Here is a 22,007-nt window from a genome sequence, read left to right as displayed (position 1 = left end):
TATTCTTTGGAAAAAAATGAAATACAAGTTAAATTATGTGTAACATTCCATACTCTAGTGCAGCAAACGCCACATAGCATATGTAAGCCTTTGGTAAAATTGGTGCTAAAGAAATACTGATATAGCCAGGTATAGTGGTGCATGGCTTTATTCCAGAACTCAGGAAGCAGAGGTGAGTGGACCTCTGTTAAGACCAGCCTAGTCTCTGAGAGTCACTTTCAGGCCAGCCAATGTTACACAGCGAAAGCCTGTCTTTAATTAAAAGTGACATAACTATTGAATTAAAGATCATTTCAATTCAAGCTGTTACACTCACAGTCTTTTCCTTCAAGTGAAATATTAAGAACAAGCAAAAAATGTTACCCTGTTCAGGTGTTTCCTCCTCTTGTCTCATCCACCCAGACTGTGGACCTGAAGAATTCCGCCCGCGCCGAGAATAATAGTTTTGCACATCTGCTGGCAGAGTCTTTCTTACAGCCCAACTGGATGCAGATGTCCACCCTGACCTGTCCGCGGCTGTGCCAAATGATGGCTCTTGCTCACTTTTCCGCTTAGAGGGCTGTTGCTCCACAGGCTTGAAGGAGTCACTTCCTGAGAGTGGTGTGCGGCTTTGCCACCTGTTCTCGCTCTGGTCACCATAGGCAAAGTTACCTCTGTAAGCACCTTTCCCACGGCTTCCTCGACCACGGCTGGACATCCAGCCTGGGCCAAAGTTTTTAGTCCAAGAATTCCCTGAATTTTCATTTCTAGTTTCTTCCCAATGAGAATCTTTTAATTTTTCTGGATTTCTGGTCCTTGGATCTGGCCCAGAGTTTATTTTTTCTGTTACCCAAGTAGGACAGTCATTTCTATGCTTATCTGTAGAATTTGGATCATTAGTATCTGCAGAGATGTCATTTTTTTCTTTTCTTGTATTTTCGTTCTGTTTCTCTGAGTCATTCCTTCGGTACCGGTCATTTCCTCGCGGACATCTCCAACCATCATTTGTCCATCTTTCCTTCCACCGAGGAGGGTAATTATCTCTTTCATTTCTACCAAATGACGAACTCTTACTTTTGGTTCTCAATCTTGATGGGGATCGGGAGCGAGATCTGGACCGGGACCATCTTCTGGCTCTCCTCTCTCGATCTCGATCTCTCCTCTGCCCATCTCTATCGCCTTCTCTTTCTCGGCTGCGGGACCTAGATTTTTCTCTTGAGGAAGAATCTTTCACTCTGGACTGAGATCTCTGGTTCTCTCTAGAAGTGTCTCTTCTTGGGGATCGTGACTCAGACCTTTTGGCTTCCCTAGCATTCTCTCTCTTTGGAGACCGAGACTGCCTCCTTTCTCTTGCCACATCTTTTTTTGGTGAGAGAGAACGAGATTTTCTCCGTCCTCTGACAGACTCTCTCTTGGGTGATGGTGAGTGAGAATTCTTATTTTCTATTGCAGTCTCTCTTTTTGGCGAAGGAGACTGAGCCCGCCTCTTTTCTTGTGCAGCGTCTTTGTTGGGAGACCAAGTTGTAGATGGAGAATGGAATCTAGATCTTCGAGTACGGGGCTTTGTGGCTTTATCTACCAGGCTTTCGGCTGGTTGAGCTACAGTTTCAACCTTTGCAAATGCAGGATCAGTAGATGGCTTGTTGTCAGAACTGTGAGTCACAGAATTTTCACTTAGTTGTTTAGAGTCAGTATTTGCAGATGATTCCATTTCAGACTCATTCTGGTCACTGCAAAAGGAATCACACTCCATGGGTATTGTTTCATTATTATCTTCACTAAAATGTTTCTCACTCTGTTCAGTCTGTGTGTTTGCTAACTCTACAGGTTTGGGATGTTCAAGCAGAGGTCCTGTCATTTCTTCTGAGGCTTTGTCCAATTGGGTGTTGTCAAGATTATGTTTTAATAAATTGTCTTCACAATCTTGAATAGCACCAGAACTTTCATTTTCTAAAGTGTCACATGTTGGAATTATTTCTGTATTTTCGGTTTGAACATGCTCAGGCAACTCAGTGTCTGAGCTGGCAACACAGTGTCCGTCCAGTGTGTGTGTAATTTCACCCTCAGAAGATTCCATTTTGGGGCTCTCTACAAATGCTTCTATGTTTACTGCAGACTCTTTCAAGTCAGTACTTTCTACTGTGAGACTCTCCTCTATTTTCTCATCATTAACCACTGACTCTGTATTTTCAGGTGTTTCACCCAAGGGACTGGACACTGGTTGGTGCCCATCAATGTCAGAATGTGAACACGAGAGAAAGTCATCAGGAGGGCTGTCTGTACACACAAGTGCCTGTTCCACTGGCTCTGAACTTCCAGGCACCTGCTCTTGATTTTCTAATGAATTACTTCCATTTACAGCAGTATCTGTAGGACTATCATGGGCTGCACATGACTCCTCAGCCTCTATCCCTGTATCCTCTCCAACAAGTACAGGAGGCTCCTGAGTGCAAGATTCAAAATTTAAAAATTCTACTTGTTCCTCTACGTCATGATTCTTCGTTTGTTCACTTTCTTCTGTTTGCTCACTGCAACTTTCCAAGCAATTAGCCAAATGATTTTCTCCGTGTGTTTGAACAGAACAAGCTGCACCGGGCTGTTGTTCTTTCTCCAACGTGGGTGGGTCGCAGTCTGCCATTTCTTCCTCTACAGAATCACTTGATGTTGTTTTCTCAGCAGGCACACATTTCCGAACTTTCTTCTTCAATAAAGGTAGTTTTCTTCCTCTCCTTACAGACTTCCTTTTTGGAGCCTGTCTTGTTTGCTTTTCTGATTCAGCTGGAGGGGAAATACTGACAGAGGAATTACTATTCCCTGGGGCATCACACTCAGAATTATTTGACACTGGGGTCTTCGGGGGCTGGGTGACTGTCTCAGCTTTTGTGTTTCGTGTGGACCTCCTTGTAGGAGCAGTTGTTGTAGGTTTTCGTCTTGATCCTCTGGTATTTGATGTGCCAGAAGTCTGCTTTTTTTCTCCTCCTCCTTGGGTATGTGCTAATGCACATCCCTTATGAGAAGGACCTGACAATGTTGAAAAATAAGTTTTTTAAAAAATGTATTTCAAAATATAATTTGATATATTGTGAATTACATTATTAAGTATATCTCTAATAAATGAACAATAGGTGGTTTCATCATTATTTGGGGGACAAGAGATTGAGATAATATTTTGTATGCCAGATTAGTCTTCAAACTCTTTTATATAATCAAGGATGGCCTTGAACTCATGGACCCAACCTCCAACCTCCCAAGTACTAGGATTCCAGGCACATGGCACATCACACCCAGCTGGTCATCAGCATTTTAATGCTGCTAAAATAAAGTACAGCCAGAGTTGTTACCTTAGGTACAAACTCTTTATGAACTCTAACTCTCTAGGCGAGGGAAACACAAAATGTTCCCCATGAGTGCGTGCAAAGACTACCTGTTATAATGAACTCACAGATATTATTTCTAAAGAACTATGAACCCTAAACAAAAAACTTCTGATCGGTTTCTCTAAGTCTTACAAATGTAGAACAGATTTTCTAGTTAGAAAATTAAAAACTTTTGTGAAGCTATATATATTTTCCATGTACAACATGATATTTTAAAGAACATATATGAAATGATAAAATTTATCTAATTAACTACACACCATTCCACAGTTATCTCTGTGTATATAGTGTGGACATTTCACACAATAGCATTTTCCAAGATGATACTATTAAATAACTAGAATCACCATTTATACACTAGATCCGTTGCCCTTATTTCTTATTCAACTCTTTAAACACCAGCTCACTCTACTTCAAGATAACTACACGGTAACCTCAATTTCATAAGCGTATAATTATGTTTACTGTCATTTTGTGCCAGGATTATGTCACTCAGCATAATGCCCTCCAGATTCATCCATTACAACAGATGTGATTCCCTCCTTTAAAATGGCTGCATGATAATCCATTGTGCACATAAACTATAGTTGTAATAATTTTAAAGTCAGACACTGGCCAAATATTTACAGAAATATCCAAGAATCCCTCTAACTTACAGCTATTCTAAATAAACACTCACATGTTTATGTAGGTAAAAATGGAGCTAATAATTATTTTTATAACAAAAAATAAATCCACAAACTTTACCAAAATTTTCTAATGACATAGTACTTGCTGGAAAAATAGTCGTTGGCAACACAGAGGAGATCAGAGGAAGGACTGTTGTTTCAACACTCCAGGGTACAAAACCAACTCTGAAAGTTTAAACAAAGACTTCTTCAGTTATGTGGTCTAAAACAATTGAGCTAGGAATTAAAAGGTACTATATTCTCCAAATTAGATTAGCAATATTAACATATAGTTCTTATGCTTTTTTGGCCCAGTAACTAAACATATATGCTCAAGGTTATTCATGACCCAAATACGGCTAGAAATTGTTTGCAAACAAAACAAAAAAAAATTCTTTAAAAGGCATATTTTATGTTAATATAAAAGCAAACAAGATGAGTAATCTAGAATACAGACATTTCTCTTTTCAATAATGGAATACTGTATACAGAATGTTGGGGGGTGAGCAGACCGATGGCTTAATGGTTAAGAGCACTTGCTGCTCTTTCAGGACTCTAGCTCAGTTCCCAGAATTCATGCTTGTGGCACACGACTACCTCGAACTCCAGCTCCAGGAGAGAGATGCCCTCCTCGAGCCTCAAAATGCACCCACACAGATGTGTGCATACTCATACATGGACACACACACTTAGACATAATAATACATCTTCAAAAGACAAAATAATTTCGTCTTTAAAAAAAAGATTTTGGCCAGGTAGTGGTGGCACACACCTTTCATCCCAGCACTTGGGAAGCAGGCAAGTTTGAGGACAGCCAGGGATATACAGAGAGACCCTGTCTCAAAAAGAAAAAAAAAAAAAAAAGATTGAAACTTTTTTTTCTCTTCTACTACTATTAAAAAATAACAACTCTAAGGTAAAGCTTATATAAAATATAAGTTCCTTTTGAGTATACATTAAATATACAATGTGATAACTTTTAACCAATATGTGTATATGTGGGAAAATGTGTGTGTGTGTGTGTGTGTGTGTAGAGGAAGGGAAGGAACAAAAGGAAGAAAGGAAGAAGGAGACAGAGAGAATATTCTCATCTTCTCAGTAAGCTTCCTCTCGCTCTTCTGAACCCTTCTCCCCTCCCTCAGGTTAACTAATGAAGGAATCTTTATACTACATTTACACTTTAAAGTCCTTAAACTTTTCAGTTCTCAGTAATGGTGTGGACCAAGTAAAGTCTCCAGATTTTCTTCATTCAAGCCCAATCCACTTCTCAAGCATTTTCTAAATAAATTTAAGTCTCCTAACAAAAGACAATTTTAATCAGTATCAGGTTAGATTCTACAGGAAAACACTTGAGGAAAAAACTGGTTTGAGCTAGAAGTATGTAGATGTCAGAATTTTACTTCAATTTATATTCCGTCATATGCATGAAGGTACTGCACACACATCCATCACAGTGACAAATAAAACCTACATTGTAGAGAATGGACACAAAGCTCCAGGAACCCCTGTTCAGTATAGGCAAGGAGCTTAGGTCAGCCATCTGTACTTGGCACTGTACCAGCTTTGGGACTACTAAAGAAGGACCAGATTATAGAAGTCCTGAAGTCCATGGCAGAGCAAGCATTTGACCAAATCTTTACTTAGAAGAATATGTTTGAAAACAAAAATACAGAAATACTGCTTTAGCACATAGCTCATAGTTAATCTTCATTAGGCATCTGTAACACCAAAGTTTAATTTATACATTGTCTCTTTAAGAAGTATAGAAGAACCTATACTTAAGAATTTGATGATATTTTGTGTTTGTATTAACATATAAATTTTAGTGAACAATTTTTTACCTTCCAATTCCAGGTAATGTATTAGGAAACCAGGACAACTCCAGTTCCTGTCGTTTCTGCCTAATCAATGCACTGATTTCACTGACTTCTATAGATTCTGTACTAAAAAAATAAATGTAAACTTTCATTAGAATTCCAGAAATAGCAAGTGTAGAGTAAAAACTGAATTATGGCAAGAATGGCAATAGTTTCCACATCCAGTATCATAGACAACAAGTTCAAAATAATCTTATTCCTACAATAAGTAGAATTCTTTTTTTACACAACAAAACTGTATTTAAATACATACTACAAAGAATGCTTGGAATTCTGTATTAACTGGCAGGATGTTGTTGGCCTTGTGAGAGTCACACTAACTATATGGCCCAAACTGACCTGCTGAACTGCTGAATTACAGACCTGCTCCATCATGTGCTAATTCTGACTAGGGCTGACAAAGAGACATGGATGCCAGGGCAGAGTGGGCACTTGACTGAGACAACTTTCTATTCACACACTAACTCCTACTGCTGAGAGAAATTCTTACTTGGGTCAATCATGTTCTGCATTAGCACAAAAGAAGACAATAGGAATGGGTTTGCTTATCTTAACAAAAATAGATTTAGCTCAGCTTTTCAAAAAAGTATTCAGATATAACTGTTTCTTGAGTACTCTGCCAAGCCCTAAAATATCACAATTCTGTTCTACTTTGTTGGTTCAATTAAGTCTGTATGACTTTAAAACCTCAATATTTAAATCACACACATATATATTTAATCACACACATATATATTTAAATATATACCCAACAACTTCCTGTCAATCACTATGTATTCAAAGATGACAGAATCAGCTCTAAAACAGGTCTGCTTTAATAGGTACTACTCATATGATTTCACAAATACCTTATTTCCCCTGAATAAAATAAAAATTTTACTCAGCAATTTACTACTAGCACAGACAACAAACATTGTAAAATAAAAAATAACTCACAAAAAATAACAAATTATCTCTCTGTTGGAACTAGTTTTTTTTTTTTCCAAAAGGAACAATAACAAAATGAGTTCCATCACTTTTATTGAACCCAGTTTAAGTTTCTACCAAAAGTTAGTAACAACTAAAACATGATGTATAGGCTGGACTATGGTGGTGCACTCCTGTAATTTCAGCACTCAGGAGACAGAGGCAGGTGGATGTCTATGAGTTCGAGGACAACCTGGCCTATAGAGTGAGTTCCAGGAAGGCTACACAGAGAAACCCTCTCTCGAGAAACAGGAACAAACAACAAATATACACACGATATATGAAGACCATCAGCTGAGGGCAGAAAGCACTAACCAGGAAGCTCTATAGGTTTGAGGTCCCCCGCTGTTGCTGCCACATGAAAACACACCAGACATGTCATTTCTGATACACGGATCTGTACACTGATTTGTTCTTTGAACCTAAAAATATGAAAGGTTAATGAAAACAGAAAAAGTATTTGTATTCACCTTAAGCAGCAAATCACTAAGTAACTATAAATGTTATTATCTAAGAAAAATGTGTATCTTTACTTTAACAAACCTTATTTGTCTTTACTGTGGCATTTTTCTTTCCACCCATTCTATTGTTTGAAAAGTTTCCTATAAAACAAGCAAACAAACAAAACAGAGCCTGGTTACTTGCCTCCAATTTTATTTCAGAAGTCTGTACACCTTTGACACTGATAAAGAATGTCAAAGTATCACAGAGTGTTGCTTCTCTAATAATATTTGCATTAAAAACTTCCAAATTGCTAATTGCATATCATTTTAGACCACAGGCGAAAGCAAAACAAACATATAAGGTTACAATAAACAGAACTGTTCTGCTCACAGCATTATGGGTATAATTCTAATCAACACTTTCTATCACCTTAACTAAATGTTTAACTTGTAAAAAATGTTACATATAAGCCATTAAGCTTAAAGTGCAATTAACATATTTAGGGTTTTTTATACAGCTATTACTTAAGATAGTTACGAGCTGCCCAAGAGAAAGTGGGGTCTTTGGCCTGGTTAGCCATGTCACGGTCAGCCTCTAACCTTTCAGAGCCAAGTACCCATTCTTCCTCAAACCTTAGTGCTGACTGGTATTGCTTCTGCTGCAGCAATGCTACTGCCATGTTGTTACTGCTCTCTCTTTTTTGCCTCCTATGGAAATTATTTCTGCGTAATTTAATGTAAAGCATGTATTTCTTTTACTTAAAGATTTCTTTTATGATTTTTAAATATATAAACTGCTTGAATACATGAGTGGGTCTATGTGACTGGGATGTACACGAGGGCTGGTGCCCCAACGCTGGAGTTACGGGCATGTGTAAGCTGGATGGTGGGAACCAGACCTGGGTTCTCTGCAACAACAGTACAACAGTACACAATCTTAACTGCTAACCCACCTCTTCAGCCCTTTACAAAAGATGAATTCCCCTAAAAAGACACATTCTATGACCATTTTGATAGCTTAGTGTGCTTAGTTTCTGTTTGCCATGAAGCCGCATGACCTGTGTGTGAACGAGTGCACAGTGACGCGGAGACTCTGGAGGGTGTCAGGTTCTTCCTCCATCTCTGCCTTACCTCCCTGAATCATGCTCTCTCACTCAATTTGAAGTTCACCATTTCAGCTAGGCTGTTTGGCCACTGACTTCCCAGGACCTGCCTATCTCCACCCCACACAGCAAGGAAGACAAGCTACACTGCCAGGATCTTACATGGGTGCTAGGACATAAACTCAGGTTTTCATGTTTGCACAGCAAGTACTCTGACCCACTGAGGCATCTCCCCAGGCCATGAGACATATCAATGTGTTTATGGCTCATCATAAACTGTGGAGGTAGATGTTCTAAAATATCTACATTGTAACTGTAATCTAAGGTTTGCTTGTTTCCCAAAAGGTTTAATGATCATCCCATCACCAAAAAAACAAACACAAACAAAAGCACAGAGAGACAAAGTAGGAGACCTCTTTCCTGCTCAAGACCATTCCTCAGTTTTCCTCTGCTAATACTGTTGGATAAAGCGTGTTTCCTACTGAACAGTACAACCATTTCCTTTCCCATTGCCATCAACATGCTACACACACTGCTGGTATAACAGATGTAATAAGGATATAGGGGTCAATAGAGCTGGCTAAGATTTATCAACTTACTATTATGCAACTTGATGTATAAATAAAAGATAAACATATTGTTTTTCAAGACAGGATATTTCTGCATAGCCCTGACTAGCCTGTCCTGGAACTCGCTCTGTAGGCCAGGCTGGCCCCCAGCTTAGAAATCTGTCTGCCTCTGCCTTCAGAGTGCCACCACCATTCAGCTGAAACAATGATTTTTTTATTTTTTAAAAAGCTAACAGTAAAAATGCTAACTGGACATTCAGCTGCAGCTTGCAAATAACCATTTTTGTTCAACCAGATATAGAATTGCTATAGTGTAGTTACACTGCATGCCCTAACCGTAAAGGTGCTAACTGGTTTTGATGCATTCACTACTTAATGAATATGTATAGTTTACATAATGCTGTTCTCTTGGAAGCCTCCCTTGGAAAGCTGTCAGACAAACTGCTCTGTGGAAAAAAACTGTTCCTTTTCTACCAATACTAAGTATTGAGACTTCCAATGACACTCTCATTAAAGGACTCAACACTGGTTAATTTCTCTAAACTGGGGCTGGAGAGAGGGCTCAGTGGTTAAGGGCACTAGTTGTTCTTGCAGAGGGCTCAGGTTTGGTTCTCAGCACTCACATAGCAACTCACAATCACCCAAAACTCCAGGTCCAGGGGAACCAAGGCTGAGCTTCAAAACAAAACAAAATAAAACATAAATACACATAAAATAAAAACAAATCTAAAAAAATTTCTAAATGGTGATTTCGTAGAAGTATTTTCACATATCCACTAATCTTTCTAAAATAATATACAAATTTTAAGAAGACAGCACCATCTACTCAATTTCTGCTCATCAAAAACATTTATCAAATCGTATCATGTCTTATGCAATGTTTATTTCATTATTTTATCTTGTTTTGAGAAAAGATATCAACTCTATATCCCAAGCTGACCCTGAACATAAAATATACCCCATTAGAGCATAGAATTTATAGCAATTCTCCTGCTTTGGTCTCCGAGTCCTGGGATTATAGCTATGACGCACCTCAGCTTTACCTTTCTACTTCTAAACAACATCTGTGTCTTGGTTTCTTTGTGCCTTTTTAATCATGTAAGTCACACACCTTTATTACTCATGCCGCTCCCACCCATCCCTTTGTTACCTTCCCGTTACCCTACCTGATATGTCAACACTTGACACTGCAGGACAAACCAAACAATTAACAGGCACACCAGGAGCTGACTTAGGATGTGATACTTTCCTTTCTCCTAATGAAGTACACATATCCTCCAAAAAATGTAGATGTGTAGAAATTAATGTATAAGACCTAACATATTTGCTATGTATTTTTATTACTATCCTTGACAGATCACAGCAAAATTTCCTAGATTACTAATTATTTTTCTCAGAATTTCCAAGATATAACTCCATTATTATGGATACTCTCACCCCTAACCTTTTTAATTTTTTTGTGATTTTATTTATTTGTTTGGCTTTTTTTTCGAGACAGTTTCCCAATGTAACCCTGGCTGTCCTGGAACTCACTTTGCAGAGCAAGCTGAACTCAAATTCAGAGATCTGCCGTCTCAGCCTCCCAAGTGCTGGGAATAAAACACATGCACCACTACTGCTGGGCCCAAGAAAAGAGGATTTTTGTTGTTGTTTTTTAAGTCGGTCTCACTAGGCAGTCCTAGCTTTCCTGAACTCTCTGGTCTGGAACTCAAGAGACCTAGTTGCCTGTTTCCCAAGTGTTGGTATCAGGTGTATGCAACTATGCCTTGCTTCTTTAACAGTTTTTAAAGGTACTATTCATCATGCAGATTGTACAGAGTGAGCTCCAGGCTAACCAGAGCCACACCCCCACACACAACCCATCCCCAAAAAACAAAAACTAAAACCTGTTTCTTGTTACTACAGCTCATCTGTCTTTTTTGTTTAAATAATTTATTTAGTTTTATTTTATGTGCCTTAATGTGAAGGGTGTCAAGATTCTTTGGAACCGGTATCACAGACAGCTGTGAGCTGCCATGTGGGTGCGGGAAGTAGAACCCAGGTTCTCTGGAAGAGCAGCTGGCGCTCTTAACAGCTGAGCCAGTCTCTCCAGCCTCCCTATCTGTCTTTAAATGTAACAAAAGCCTCCAAACCTGTAACTGACTCTCAATTGTTGACTTCTCTCTCCCTATGAAAGGCTGAAGTTTCTACTAAGATACTTTGCCAATCCCTCTTAGAAAAATCACTTTCAAGCTTCTGGCTTCTTCTTTTCTTAGTTACCAGTGTGCATAAACAGGTGTTCAACCTGCTATGGTAAACACTAATCCCAAAGGCTTTTTATGGAAGCATCCATCTGTGGTCTTAGGATATAGCTCAGTGATAAAGTTCTCTCCCAGCCTACAAAATTTTCATGGGTTCAAATCCCAAGCATTTTGGGGAGAGTGCAAAAAAGCATCCTTTGGTACAATATAAACTACGATAATAAAGACTGAGCTCAGTGCTAAGCAGGCATTCAAAGTCTGACAGATTCCAAATAGTGAACTCATAATTAAAAGACAGTATGTACTTAAATGCCTGAAAGGAGCTGGGGAACTGGCTAGGATGGGAAAGTGTCTGCTGTGCATGGGGACATTTGGATCCCTAGAGGCCACACAGAAAGTGACCATGCAGTAGATGCCTGCAATCCAGAGCGGAGGAGGCTCCTAAGGGACTACTGGCCAGCCAGTCTAATTGAACTGATGATCAAGCTGCAGGCTTACTGAAAGACTATGTCTCAAAAACTACAGTTGAGAGCGATTAAAGAAGAGACCTAACATCAACTCCAGCCTCCACGAAACACTCATGTACTGGCACATTTTAATTAGTACAAAGCCTTAATGTGTATTAGCATAATCCTCTCAGATCCTCTCAGTATCAAAAAAAGAAATAATCAAGACTGTCACTTGATTATTTAATACTATCAATTCAAGTGTTAAATTCTTATTTTCCTTCTATTACTGAGTCAACAACTTGGGAAGCTTTTATTTACACATTTATTTTAAAAAGTTACTCTGACACACATGCTAACACACACCTCTATACATACGCATTCACAATCAGACATACCTGATCTGTATGTGCCATATACATACACCCACCGACCCCCAAAACAGGGAGATGCGTGAGACTTTTCTTATAGACTGTAAATGATGAAAACAAATCAAAGTTCACCTCAAGAGACAAAATACAGGTAAAACATCTCTGAGGTGATACTCAGACAATCCATGCAAATACTCCAGACCCCAATGTCTGAGACCCACAGGCACTTTACCACCTCCCCTAGATTCTTGGACGACGACTACAAGACAGGCTACTAAACACCAGGTCATCAAGAAATGTTCTTTCTCTCAACACATGCTTCCTTTCTGTCCTTCTCCCTCCAAGCTAAACAAACAAACAACAACAACAGCAACAAAAGAACAGAACAAATATGACCTCCATGAAAGCAAAATAATGTAGAGCACATGGTATATTGTGGAGAGATCTAAGAAGTTCCATTATCAACTATTTCAAAATTAAAAAGTTACTAAGAAATTTGGCACAATATGAAGTTACAACACAAACAAAAAAACACAAAAGCAGAGTCACTTACTATACAACACCTTCAAGTTATGAAATTTTTCGCACAATAGATCTTCTCTTATGGTGTTTCTTTTTCTGTAAATACGAATAAAAGTTTAAAAGGATTAAAAAACTAAAATTTTGTTCACTATTTTTAATTTTCTGCACACCACAATGAAATGTACTAGGCACAAATTTTATTAATAATACTAAAAGTCACTATGTGGTTGAATATTCTCATACACTCAGATCAAACAGTCATAGGCTAAGCTGTACCTTAATATATAGTGAGTTCTATTATGTTATTATTAAAACAATAATCTTACCGAGTTTATGACTGGCTACTGAGCCATGTAGAATGAGAGGTTATTACTTTTTTAAAGAAGCGGCTGAAAACATCTAGCAAAAAAGCATGCATGAGTGGCACCTGGCATTCACTTAACACTCTCCCATCTAATGATGTTAACCGGAGCCCTGCTGCCGCAACCCTCCACTCAGCAGGAGGGAGGGGGATAACAGGAACAGGGATAAATCCCACCCTAATATACTATACATCTATATGAAGATGCCCACGTTCCTTTTTTACTCACTCATTTATGGTCCTACTGAATCCCACTTGTAAAGTTCATCACTAACCTTTTGTCGTTTTTGGAACTTTCATGAAAAAAGAGTTGTTTCTTAAAAGAACTTTCATTTTTGTTGTCTTTTATTTGTCTCAACTGTCTTTTTACTTGAATCTATAAAAAAAAAAGCAGAACTACCTATTAGAGAAGTATACGAACGTTGCAAACAGTGTTTCAATTCTCCCTTGTCATTACAAAATTAAAAACAAAACTGTCATACTGAAAAGTGTGGTCATAGTCTGACACTATGGTACACACCATTAATCCCAGCTGTAGGGAGATTCAAGAAGACAAATCAAGAATTAAAGACCAGCCTAGGCAGCAGACCAGTATCTTCAGAGACATAATTTTATAAAGATGGTTGGAAAATAGTTTTGTTTTCCAGAGAATCACTTTATTATATTAACACCCAAGTATCTGTTCTGACATATGGTAATTTTCATAGGTGATAAAGAAATGAGCAGACCATTTTGCTCTTTGTATATGTTCATGCCCACGTGTGAGAATGCTAGTGGAGGCAGAGGAAGACCTCACGTGGTTTTCCTCAGGCACATTTCTGTTTGCAAGGTCAGGTCTCAGTTCATAGGCCTTGAACTAGTCACTAAGAAAGCTACACTGCTGGCCAGCCAGGGATCACAAGAACACGCTACCCCTTCCAACTTTTTAAATTTGGAATGAAACTCAAGTACTCATGCTTCTACGACAAACACTTTACTGACTGAAGAAGCTCCCCAACCTTTCTTCTTCATTTTTAATTTGCATTTCAATAGTTTGTACTTTATATCAAGACTCACAAATAAAAACAAGGTAAAAATGCATACACTAAGAACTATTGTTGAAATGGTTGTTTTTCTCTACCCTTCCCTCCAGGAACCAAGCTGTCATTGACTGCAGTCAGTTCCTCCCTTAGAGGTGTTACATACATACATATGTATGTATTGTCTGTGGTTTCTCTTAAGCTACCTGTCAATTATTTTCATGTATTTAGTGGGTTTCTCATACATCTTACTCACTATTGTCCTGTCCTCTTTTTCTCTTTTTCTTATGAACTCAGGAATGTTTCTATGTATTTTCTTTTTTGTTGTTGTTTTGTTTTCTGTGTTAGGGTTTCTCTGTGTAAGAGTCCTGGCTGTGCTAGACTTGCTTTGTAGACCAGGCTGGCCCCAAACTCAGAGATCGGTCTGCCCCTGCTTCCTGAGAATGCTGGGATTAAAGGAGTGTGCCACATGCCAGGCTATTTTCTTCCTTTAAACAAGCCAAAACAATCAACAATAAAAATATTAATCATTTGTAAGAGCCAAAAGAATAGGATGTGTGCTGTGAGACTGAGTTTCCTAAAAATGTCAGAGAAGCTAAACCTACCAACATGGCCGCCTAAACAAGACCTCGAAAAGGATGGCGCAATAAACATGCTAACATGGAAATGGGACATCTCGTAGGCCTTCACCCCTAGTAACTACAGCCACCTAAGGGACGGTGTTCCCCAGGGAACATTCACCCAAGGGGTAAGCCCTGAAATAATATACATACAAGTAACAGCATATGAACTGAGTAGACTGTATTTATTTATATGTTTAGGGATACATACATACACACATACACACATACACACACACACACACACACACACACACACACACACGAAACATCAATTAATAAAAAAGAAGTGAGAGGCTATGAAGTTGAGAGCCAGCAAGGTAAGAGGAATACCTGGGAGGAGGTAGAGGATTGAAAGGGTAAAATGATCCAATTATATTTTAATCTGAATAACTAAAAAATTTTTAATATACGACTCATACTAAATAACACCAATGCCACTTAAGAACAAAGATATCAATTTATGTTTAATTTTATTTATCTAACTTCTAAATTAAGTTTTTCATAATAAAAGTTTTTTTTTTTTTTTTTTAGATATCTATCTAGAGCTTAAGTTTTATGGAAGTTTATCTTTGAATCCAATACTCCAATTAAAATATTTTTGACAAAAAAATGTATTCAAAACATAGTGAAATTTTAATCCAGTGACATGGCTACTCTGGCTGGAATACAAAAATATCTTTACTCCCAGGAGACAGAGGCAAGCAGATCACTAAGTTTAAAACCAGCCTAATACAGAGGAAGTTTCAGGTAAAGAAGCTTAGGTCCAGGTTTGGTACATGCCTTTAATCCCAGCACTCAGGAGACAGAGGCAAGTAACTCTCTGAGTTCAGGCAGTTCAGTTCAGTCACTGAGTTGAGAGGCAGTGCAGTAGAGCTGAGTCATGGCAGTTCAGTTTGTGGAATTCACAGGCAGTTTTTTAGCAGGAGAATTTTATAGAGAGAGGTTGAAGAGAAAGTTAAACACAGGTGAAAACAGAATGAGCCAGAGAATGAGAAGCCAAAAGATTACAACAGATTGCCAGAGTTAGTATGAGGGCAAGCAGAGCAATTCAGTCAGAGGCCAAGAGAGAAGCCAGATTGAATCTGTCATCTTGAAGAGTAGTTTGAACCACAACAGCTGAGGTGAACCAGACAACCAGAGTTCAGAAAGAGCTAGAAAGGATGAGCTTATTCAGCAGTAAGTCTCAGAGGCTGAAACCATTCTAGGTATGATTAGACTATACAGAGAACCAGGACTAGGCCTAGGTTAGCAGACGGAGGCAAATAAGCTTCCAAGACGACAATTACTTCAGGTGAATAAAAGTTACTTACATCAAAATGCTATGCAACTAAAAGATATTTTGAAATACAAGAAATTGGAAGTTTTGGTTTCTTTGTAAACTCAGTTATGTTATATAAATATGTTTTTATTTTAATCCTAAGTGTGGGTTTTTAGTTGGGCTAGTTTGTCCATAGATGTTAATTGTCTCCCATGGAACGTGGCCTTTGACAACTGGTAGCGGCCTTCCATGTGTGGTGCATGGAGACCAGAGATGACAGAGTGGCAATTGGAGTAGAAAGACGGAGAAAAATGCTTCAAGGCTCAGGCTCTTGGAAGAGACTGCAAGCTGCATTTGCTGTTGACTGAGATTGGTGTATTCCCCCAAAGACCCTTCGACCCTAAAAAACCAGGAGAAGTAAAGAGGTCTGTGGCCCTTCTCCCCACTAACCTTCTCTTTCTCCTACCTAGGATTGTAGGTTTGTGGAAGGGAGGCAGAGGCCCGAACTCCTCAAATAAAGTAGAAGTTTAAAAACAAGTGCTACACGAAACAACCATGTTGGTGATATTCTGGAAATGTAAGTATTCTACAATTAAATATAAGACTTCTTTTAAAGCCTCAAATCTACCACATCTGTACAATATCAGTAGGTGACCACTGTGGCGTGCCTTCTCTAGAAGGCAAAGGGAAAAGGTCCAGTATTTTAGTTAATGGCATTGAAAACAAATGATAACACACATTAAACCAAAAGGTGAATAATTTTTTTAAAAGATATTAGCTAACAATCTATCAACACAAAACAGCTGAAGTTAACATTATGAAGCTCCTAAACTCAAAATGAAATCTCGGGCTTACCTCAGCACACCCTCCAAATGCACTGAGTTCAAACACTGCCTGAAAAGGTTTCCGGTCAATTGGACACAAAGCCAGTATCTGAGAAATAATTAGAAATTATGCATTTACAATTGTGTCTTTGGAAGAGGTCACAATTAACTTATACTAGATACAGTTATATTTTTCCACTATCACAGAAACTATTTTTCTAATTTCAAAATGAAGGAAAAGACATAATCTCAGACTGAGCCACATCACAAAGCACCAACCACCTTAAATTTGCTTCATTCGTTCAGATGTTAACTGATAGGGAACATGAGAAGTAAAGTACCCAGTACTACAACCCAGTTAGGATGTGCTACTCCAATGAAGACTATTGTAAAATCAAGGCTCAACTTCAAAGCGACTGCTCTGTCATGTGCAGCTGGCTGTTAATGAGAAGCTTGTGTAATTCTAAGTCAGCTATAAAAAAGAATGCCTTGAGCAAACCATTTACATATTTTAATATTCTATGATTTAACATTATTTCCAAATTATTTTGACTAAACAGTTGTGCTAGCAATGAAAATGTTTAAAATATGGAAGAATGACGCACTGGCCCAGTCTCCTCGGGCCTAAATAAACGCTCCAGAGGTAAGTGCTTACATACTTTACAGCTACTCAACATACACTATCTTTTTAATATTACAATTCATAGGCTGAATTGCATTTTATTTTTTCTTCTAAATTAATGATCATACATTGGTGGACAGTAACTTTTCATAACAGATGGTGTTAAGACTAGCTTTAGTTTTCATTTTCTTTAAAAGACACATAAGGTTAAGCATATTTTATTTTTAACAGCATAGTCAAAAGTTCCTTTTTAATCTATCCACACTCTTTGCCTATTTTTTTAATTAGGTTACTATCTTTTTCAAATTAAACTATGAGTGTTCTTTATTTTGTACAGTAATTTGTCTTTTAATTATTTTATTATTAGAAATCAACCTAACTTTGATATAATTCCTGTGCTTTCAAAAAAATTTGTACATATCAACTATAATTTTCTATTATTATTAGGTGATGTAGGAAAATGAATTTACATTATTAAAGTAATTTAAGATGGGCTGTTTTGTATTAGTACAGGAGAAAAAACTATACCATCTAATGGTGACATTATTAATACGTATAGTTACACAAGTATAAAATAATCCTAGCAACTTAAAAAACAATTGTATAAAAGATCAAAGAAATTTGGGAATTTAGGTGATTCGCTTTCACATTGTTTCTTGCTGGAAAAAAATGTAATTTTTGTCCATATGTAGATGAACTTACATGAGTACACTTAGAACAAAGTACTTTGTGGCCCCTAATCATGTAACTTCTATAAAACTCATGGAGTTATTAAAAAGCAGCTAAAATATAAACTGAGTTCCTTTCTACCTCTAGAGTAAAATGTGAATTTCTGTTGTCAGAAAGCAGGCTCTAACAGTGCAGTGTTGTGCCTCCCTAACAAGAGAGAGCACAGCCTGACAAGATGTACCTTCAGGTACTTCCACATTCTCAGGGGTTAGGGTCAAGTTAATTTGCTACCAAAAATGTACTTTAAAAGTAGCGACAAAGGGCCGGGTGTGGGGGCACACACATAATCCTAGAACTCAGGAGGCAAAGGCAGGCAGATCTCTGTGAATTTGAGGATAGCCTGGTCTGCAAAGTGAGTCTAGGACAGCTAAGGCTATACAGAAAAACCCTGTCTCTCAAAAAAAAAAAAAAAAAAAAAAAAACAAAACAAAAACAAACAAACAAAAAAAAAGTAGCAACAAAGTATTCTGTATCTTACTAAAAATGCACTACAAATAGCAATTTTAATTTAATGAACTGGATATCTTAAGAATGCAAATGCTTGTTAGCATGAAGTATAAAATTTCTCAGCTTATATTTTTACATTCATATTGAAAATTTCTAAATCACAATCTGTCCAGTACTTTCCATTTTTCCAAAGTTTTCAAATATTTTTATTTACATTTTAAAGGTAATTCTGAAAATTTAAACAGTTAACAAATGAAAATTTGTTTTTAAGATGCTTAGAAGCTCTGTATTTACTGTCTTTCATATTTTCTTTGTCTAAACTCAAATGGCCATTGTTACATAGATTCTTTGTTCTTCAAGTACCTAATTCGTGAAAACAGAAACAAGAACTTTAAGTTTTTTAACAGTAATTAACTGTTAACAATTCTTAGGAGTATGTGGTATAAACTACTTCCTACATAAGGTCCCGTTTAACTACACTAACAAAAATCTTTGTCAACTAACAAAAAGTCCATCTGCAATGTGATATATATAAAAACGAGAAACGTGAGTCCTTAAGTGATTTATTTTATTGACCTATAATGAATTACCCAAAGAAATATCAAATCAGCCAGTAGTTGAAATTATAGCCTCACTGTTTTCCTTAGTAAATTTCCTCTTGACATCAGCTAACCACCATTCTTTCCTTTGCTATTTTTGAAATACCAAGATTTTAACCTGATCCATTCTGCTTTGACCTGTTCCAAATATGTAAGTTTTGAGCAGCATCTCCATTGTTGTTTCCCTTATGGCTAACTACTTTGAATCTGACTAGACTCATCTGAATAAGGATTTCCACTGCTGTAACAAAAACACACAAAGGAAAACAGGGGGAAAGTAGCAGTAATGAGAAATGCTACTGTGTGTTGTAATATGGACACACTTAACTCTCCGAAAGATGATTTAATTAACATTAAAAAAAATAAGCTAATTAACTTTGGCCCTAATTAATCTTGGCAAATGGGGAAAAAATATCTTAAAATTGCATTATTTTCTTCAGGTATAAAAAGTTTATATACAGAAGTAAGCCCAGAAAGGTAAATAAAATGCCTTTACTGAGGCTAAGAAAAAAAAGCTGTTCATAGGTAATCTTAAAATATACATATATAATAGAAGAGTATTTCGGAGAGGAAACAGAAACCTGGTATATATTCTCCATTTTCATAGAACACAATCAGTGCAAAAATATCAAAACATGTTCTTAAAATTAAGAAATGTAATTGTCTTTAATATAAATTCTTAACATATTCTTTACTAACAAAGTTCAATAATATGTACAAAAATCAATTTACATACCATGTGATGATTGCATAGCTTTAACAGAAAAATTTTAGTTTTTTGTTTTGTTTTTAAATGGCTTAGACTGGTTATCTTAAGACATTTCCAAGAGACTATCATCCCTACATTTAGCAGACAGTGAGAAAATCAAAAGACACTTTGGTCTTCGAAGTACAGTTTTTCAAAATAAAGTTTGTCTAGCTAAAAATACTGACTGAATTTTTAAGCTGCAACGTTTTAAAAGCTATTTAAAGCTAACCTAGATAAAAATATTTTAAATGAGTTTAACTTTAAAGACTAACAAACTTTTTATATGCAAAGTTTAATGTTCACCATTTTGATTACTTATCACATAACAAAAATATCATTATTCAACTGTTTAATATGATTTTAAATAATTTTTAAAATATCTAATTAGTTTCATAATCAAAGTATCTAAGAACACCATTCAACTTTATGAAACAACTACAAAGTCAACAGAACTTGCTCACTGTTTGCAGTGTAATTTACATTAAAACAGAGCACATATCTTAGAGCAAATGCTCTGTAGTACTGTTATATAAGGAGGCAATTTTTGATAGAAAAAATAATCTTTCCTAATGATTTCAGTAAAACATACCCTAGTATTCTGAAGCGTTGTAAATTCCCAGCTCAGACAAACTCATATTTAAATGTAAGAACAGGAAACCTTCCTTATTTGGGAATTCAGGATTCTTGGTTTCTAATATTTCTTGCTTCCTGATGCTGCTCTATCCTCAATCACATAGGCTGCCTACAGATAGCCCCTCCTAGAGAGAGAGAAGCAAGTGTTAAAGGAAGTGTTTGCAGACTAAGTCTCCACACCTGTGCTTACAGGTAGGTTTTCCTGTTCACAGCTGTCTACCACACCTATCTCTGCTACTAAGAAATACAGCATATTATGTACAAAATGACAGTTCAAAATCGAAGATGACTGAGGGGTGCACACCATCAGAGGTGGGTGCTTACTTTCAAGTGGTGACCGTTATTATCTCTGTCGGTGATAGTCCCAGCCCAGCTGGCCCTGAACCTCCGAAGTGCTCACCTGCCGTCAAGCTATGTTCCCCATCACACTTAACATTCATTAAAACAGCCTTTGTCAATGCACATTTGGTTCCTTACAGCAGCTTTCTGAGCACATCCACACAATTAATGGCTGTCGGTGATAAAATTGTCACTAAGAATGCATTCAGTATACCCAAAAATTCAAAAGGAATCTTTTCACATTCTCCAAGATACACTGTAACAGTAGGGTAGAATTATACTTTCTCTTAATGTCTTCTGACATCTAATGATTAAAGCTCTTTTCCTAGTACACCAACAGGAAATTCAAAAAATTGCCTGTGTAAATATATAAATATTCCGACATTTACAACTAGCCTATATGGGAATATGTATCTATATATTAATTTATGTGACCAGTGAAAAGAATATTAGATGAAGAGGCTCACAAATATTCTTATATTCTTCAGGTAACAAGTGTCAAATGCTCTGAGATCTGGCCCTTTACCAGTTAATCAATCTGAAAACACTTGCACCTGTCTGCACTCAACACTGCCCTTCACGAGCTCTGGGTCACCTTGAGAGCATCATCAGTTCTGTTCTCAGGAGTATGCCTTTACATGCTGTCCAGTTCAACTTCATTAACCTTTCATTCTCAGACTGAAGCTGTCATCATTCCGAAGAAATAGAGGACTGAGTTTCAACCATTTCCTTATGTGAAGAAACTAATCACATAAAAAAAAAAAAAATACTACTTAAGAGATATATGTAAGATATAAAAGGAAGAACCTCAGTAGTTATCAAGATTCTACTAGTCACACACAGAATATTTCATGTCCTTTCACACACGCAGCACATCGAGCTGAGGGTACCGCATGTGCTAAGTATGGTCAGCACAAGTTCTTGGTTCAACTGTCAGCACCAAAAACATAGCAACAACTATTAAACCTGTCACCACGCAATGCATCTAAGTTCTCAAACCATAACTATAAACACCCAAACTTTAACTAACTTCTGATGACTGTGCCAACGTAAAAACCTATCTTATTCAGTACATGCAGGTGGGGTGTCTTGTCAGTAGAGGATCATAAATATGACCAGCTGTCACTACTTCTACTGATACAAAAGACTTTTCTAGCCTTCATCTTTGTATGTTAAATGTGCAACCTCAGATAACATTACATTTCTGTGTTCAAAGCTCTACATTAAGAAAAAAAAACCACTCA

The 22,007-nt window shown here is 37.2% G+C and overlaps 1 protein-coding gene across 3 annotated transcripts in view; it reads right to left on the bottom strand.

Annotated features, from left to right (window-relative positions):
- Positions 1 to 22,007, bottom strand: part of Scaf11 (SR-related CTD associated factor 11) — a 50,070-nt gene that overhangs the window by 5,758 nt on the left and 22,305 nt on the right. For 2 of the 3 annotated variants that reach the window (XM_055626955.1, XM_055626956.1), the window contains exons 4-11: positions 16,678 to 16,755; positions 13,198 to 13,298; positions 12,593 to 12,657; positions 7,411 to 7,469; positions 7,183 to 7,289; positions 5,866 to 5,967; positions 4,104 to 4,210; positions 364 to 3,000 (exon numbers count right to left, since the gene is read on the bottom strand). In XM_055626955.1, coding sequence (XP_055482930.1) covers positions 364 to 3,000; positions 4,104 to 4,210; positions 5,866 to 5,967; positions 7,183 to 7,289; positions 7,411 to 7,469; positions 12,593 to 12,657; positions 13,198 to 13,298; positions 16,678 to 16,755 — 3,256 coding nt within the window. Of the gene's footprint in view, positions 1 to 363; positions 3,001 to 4,103; positions 4,211 to 5,865; positions 5,968 to 7,182; positions 7,290 to 7,410; positions 7,470 to 12,592; positions 12,658 to 13,197; positions 13,299 to 16,677; positions 16,756 to 22,007 lie in introns of those variants that run through there. The other variant, XM_055626957.1, reaches the window with a different exon arrangement.

This window comes from Psammomys obesus, unplaced genomic scaffold (genome assembly GCF_907164565.1).
Source record: "Psammomys obesus unplaced genomic scaffold, mPsaObe1.curated_primary_1811, whole genome shotgun sequence".
NCBI lineage: Eukaryota > Metazoa > Chordata > Mammalia > Rodentia > Muridae > Psammomys > Psammomys obesus.
This window is presented reverse-complemented; position numbering and strand designations above follow the sequence as displayed.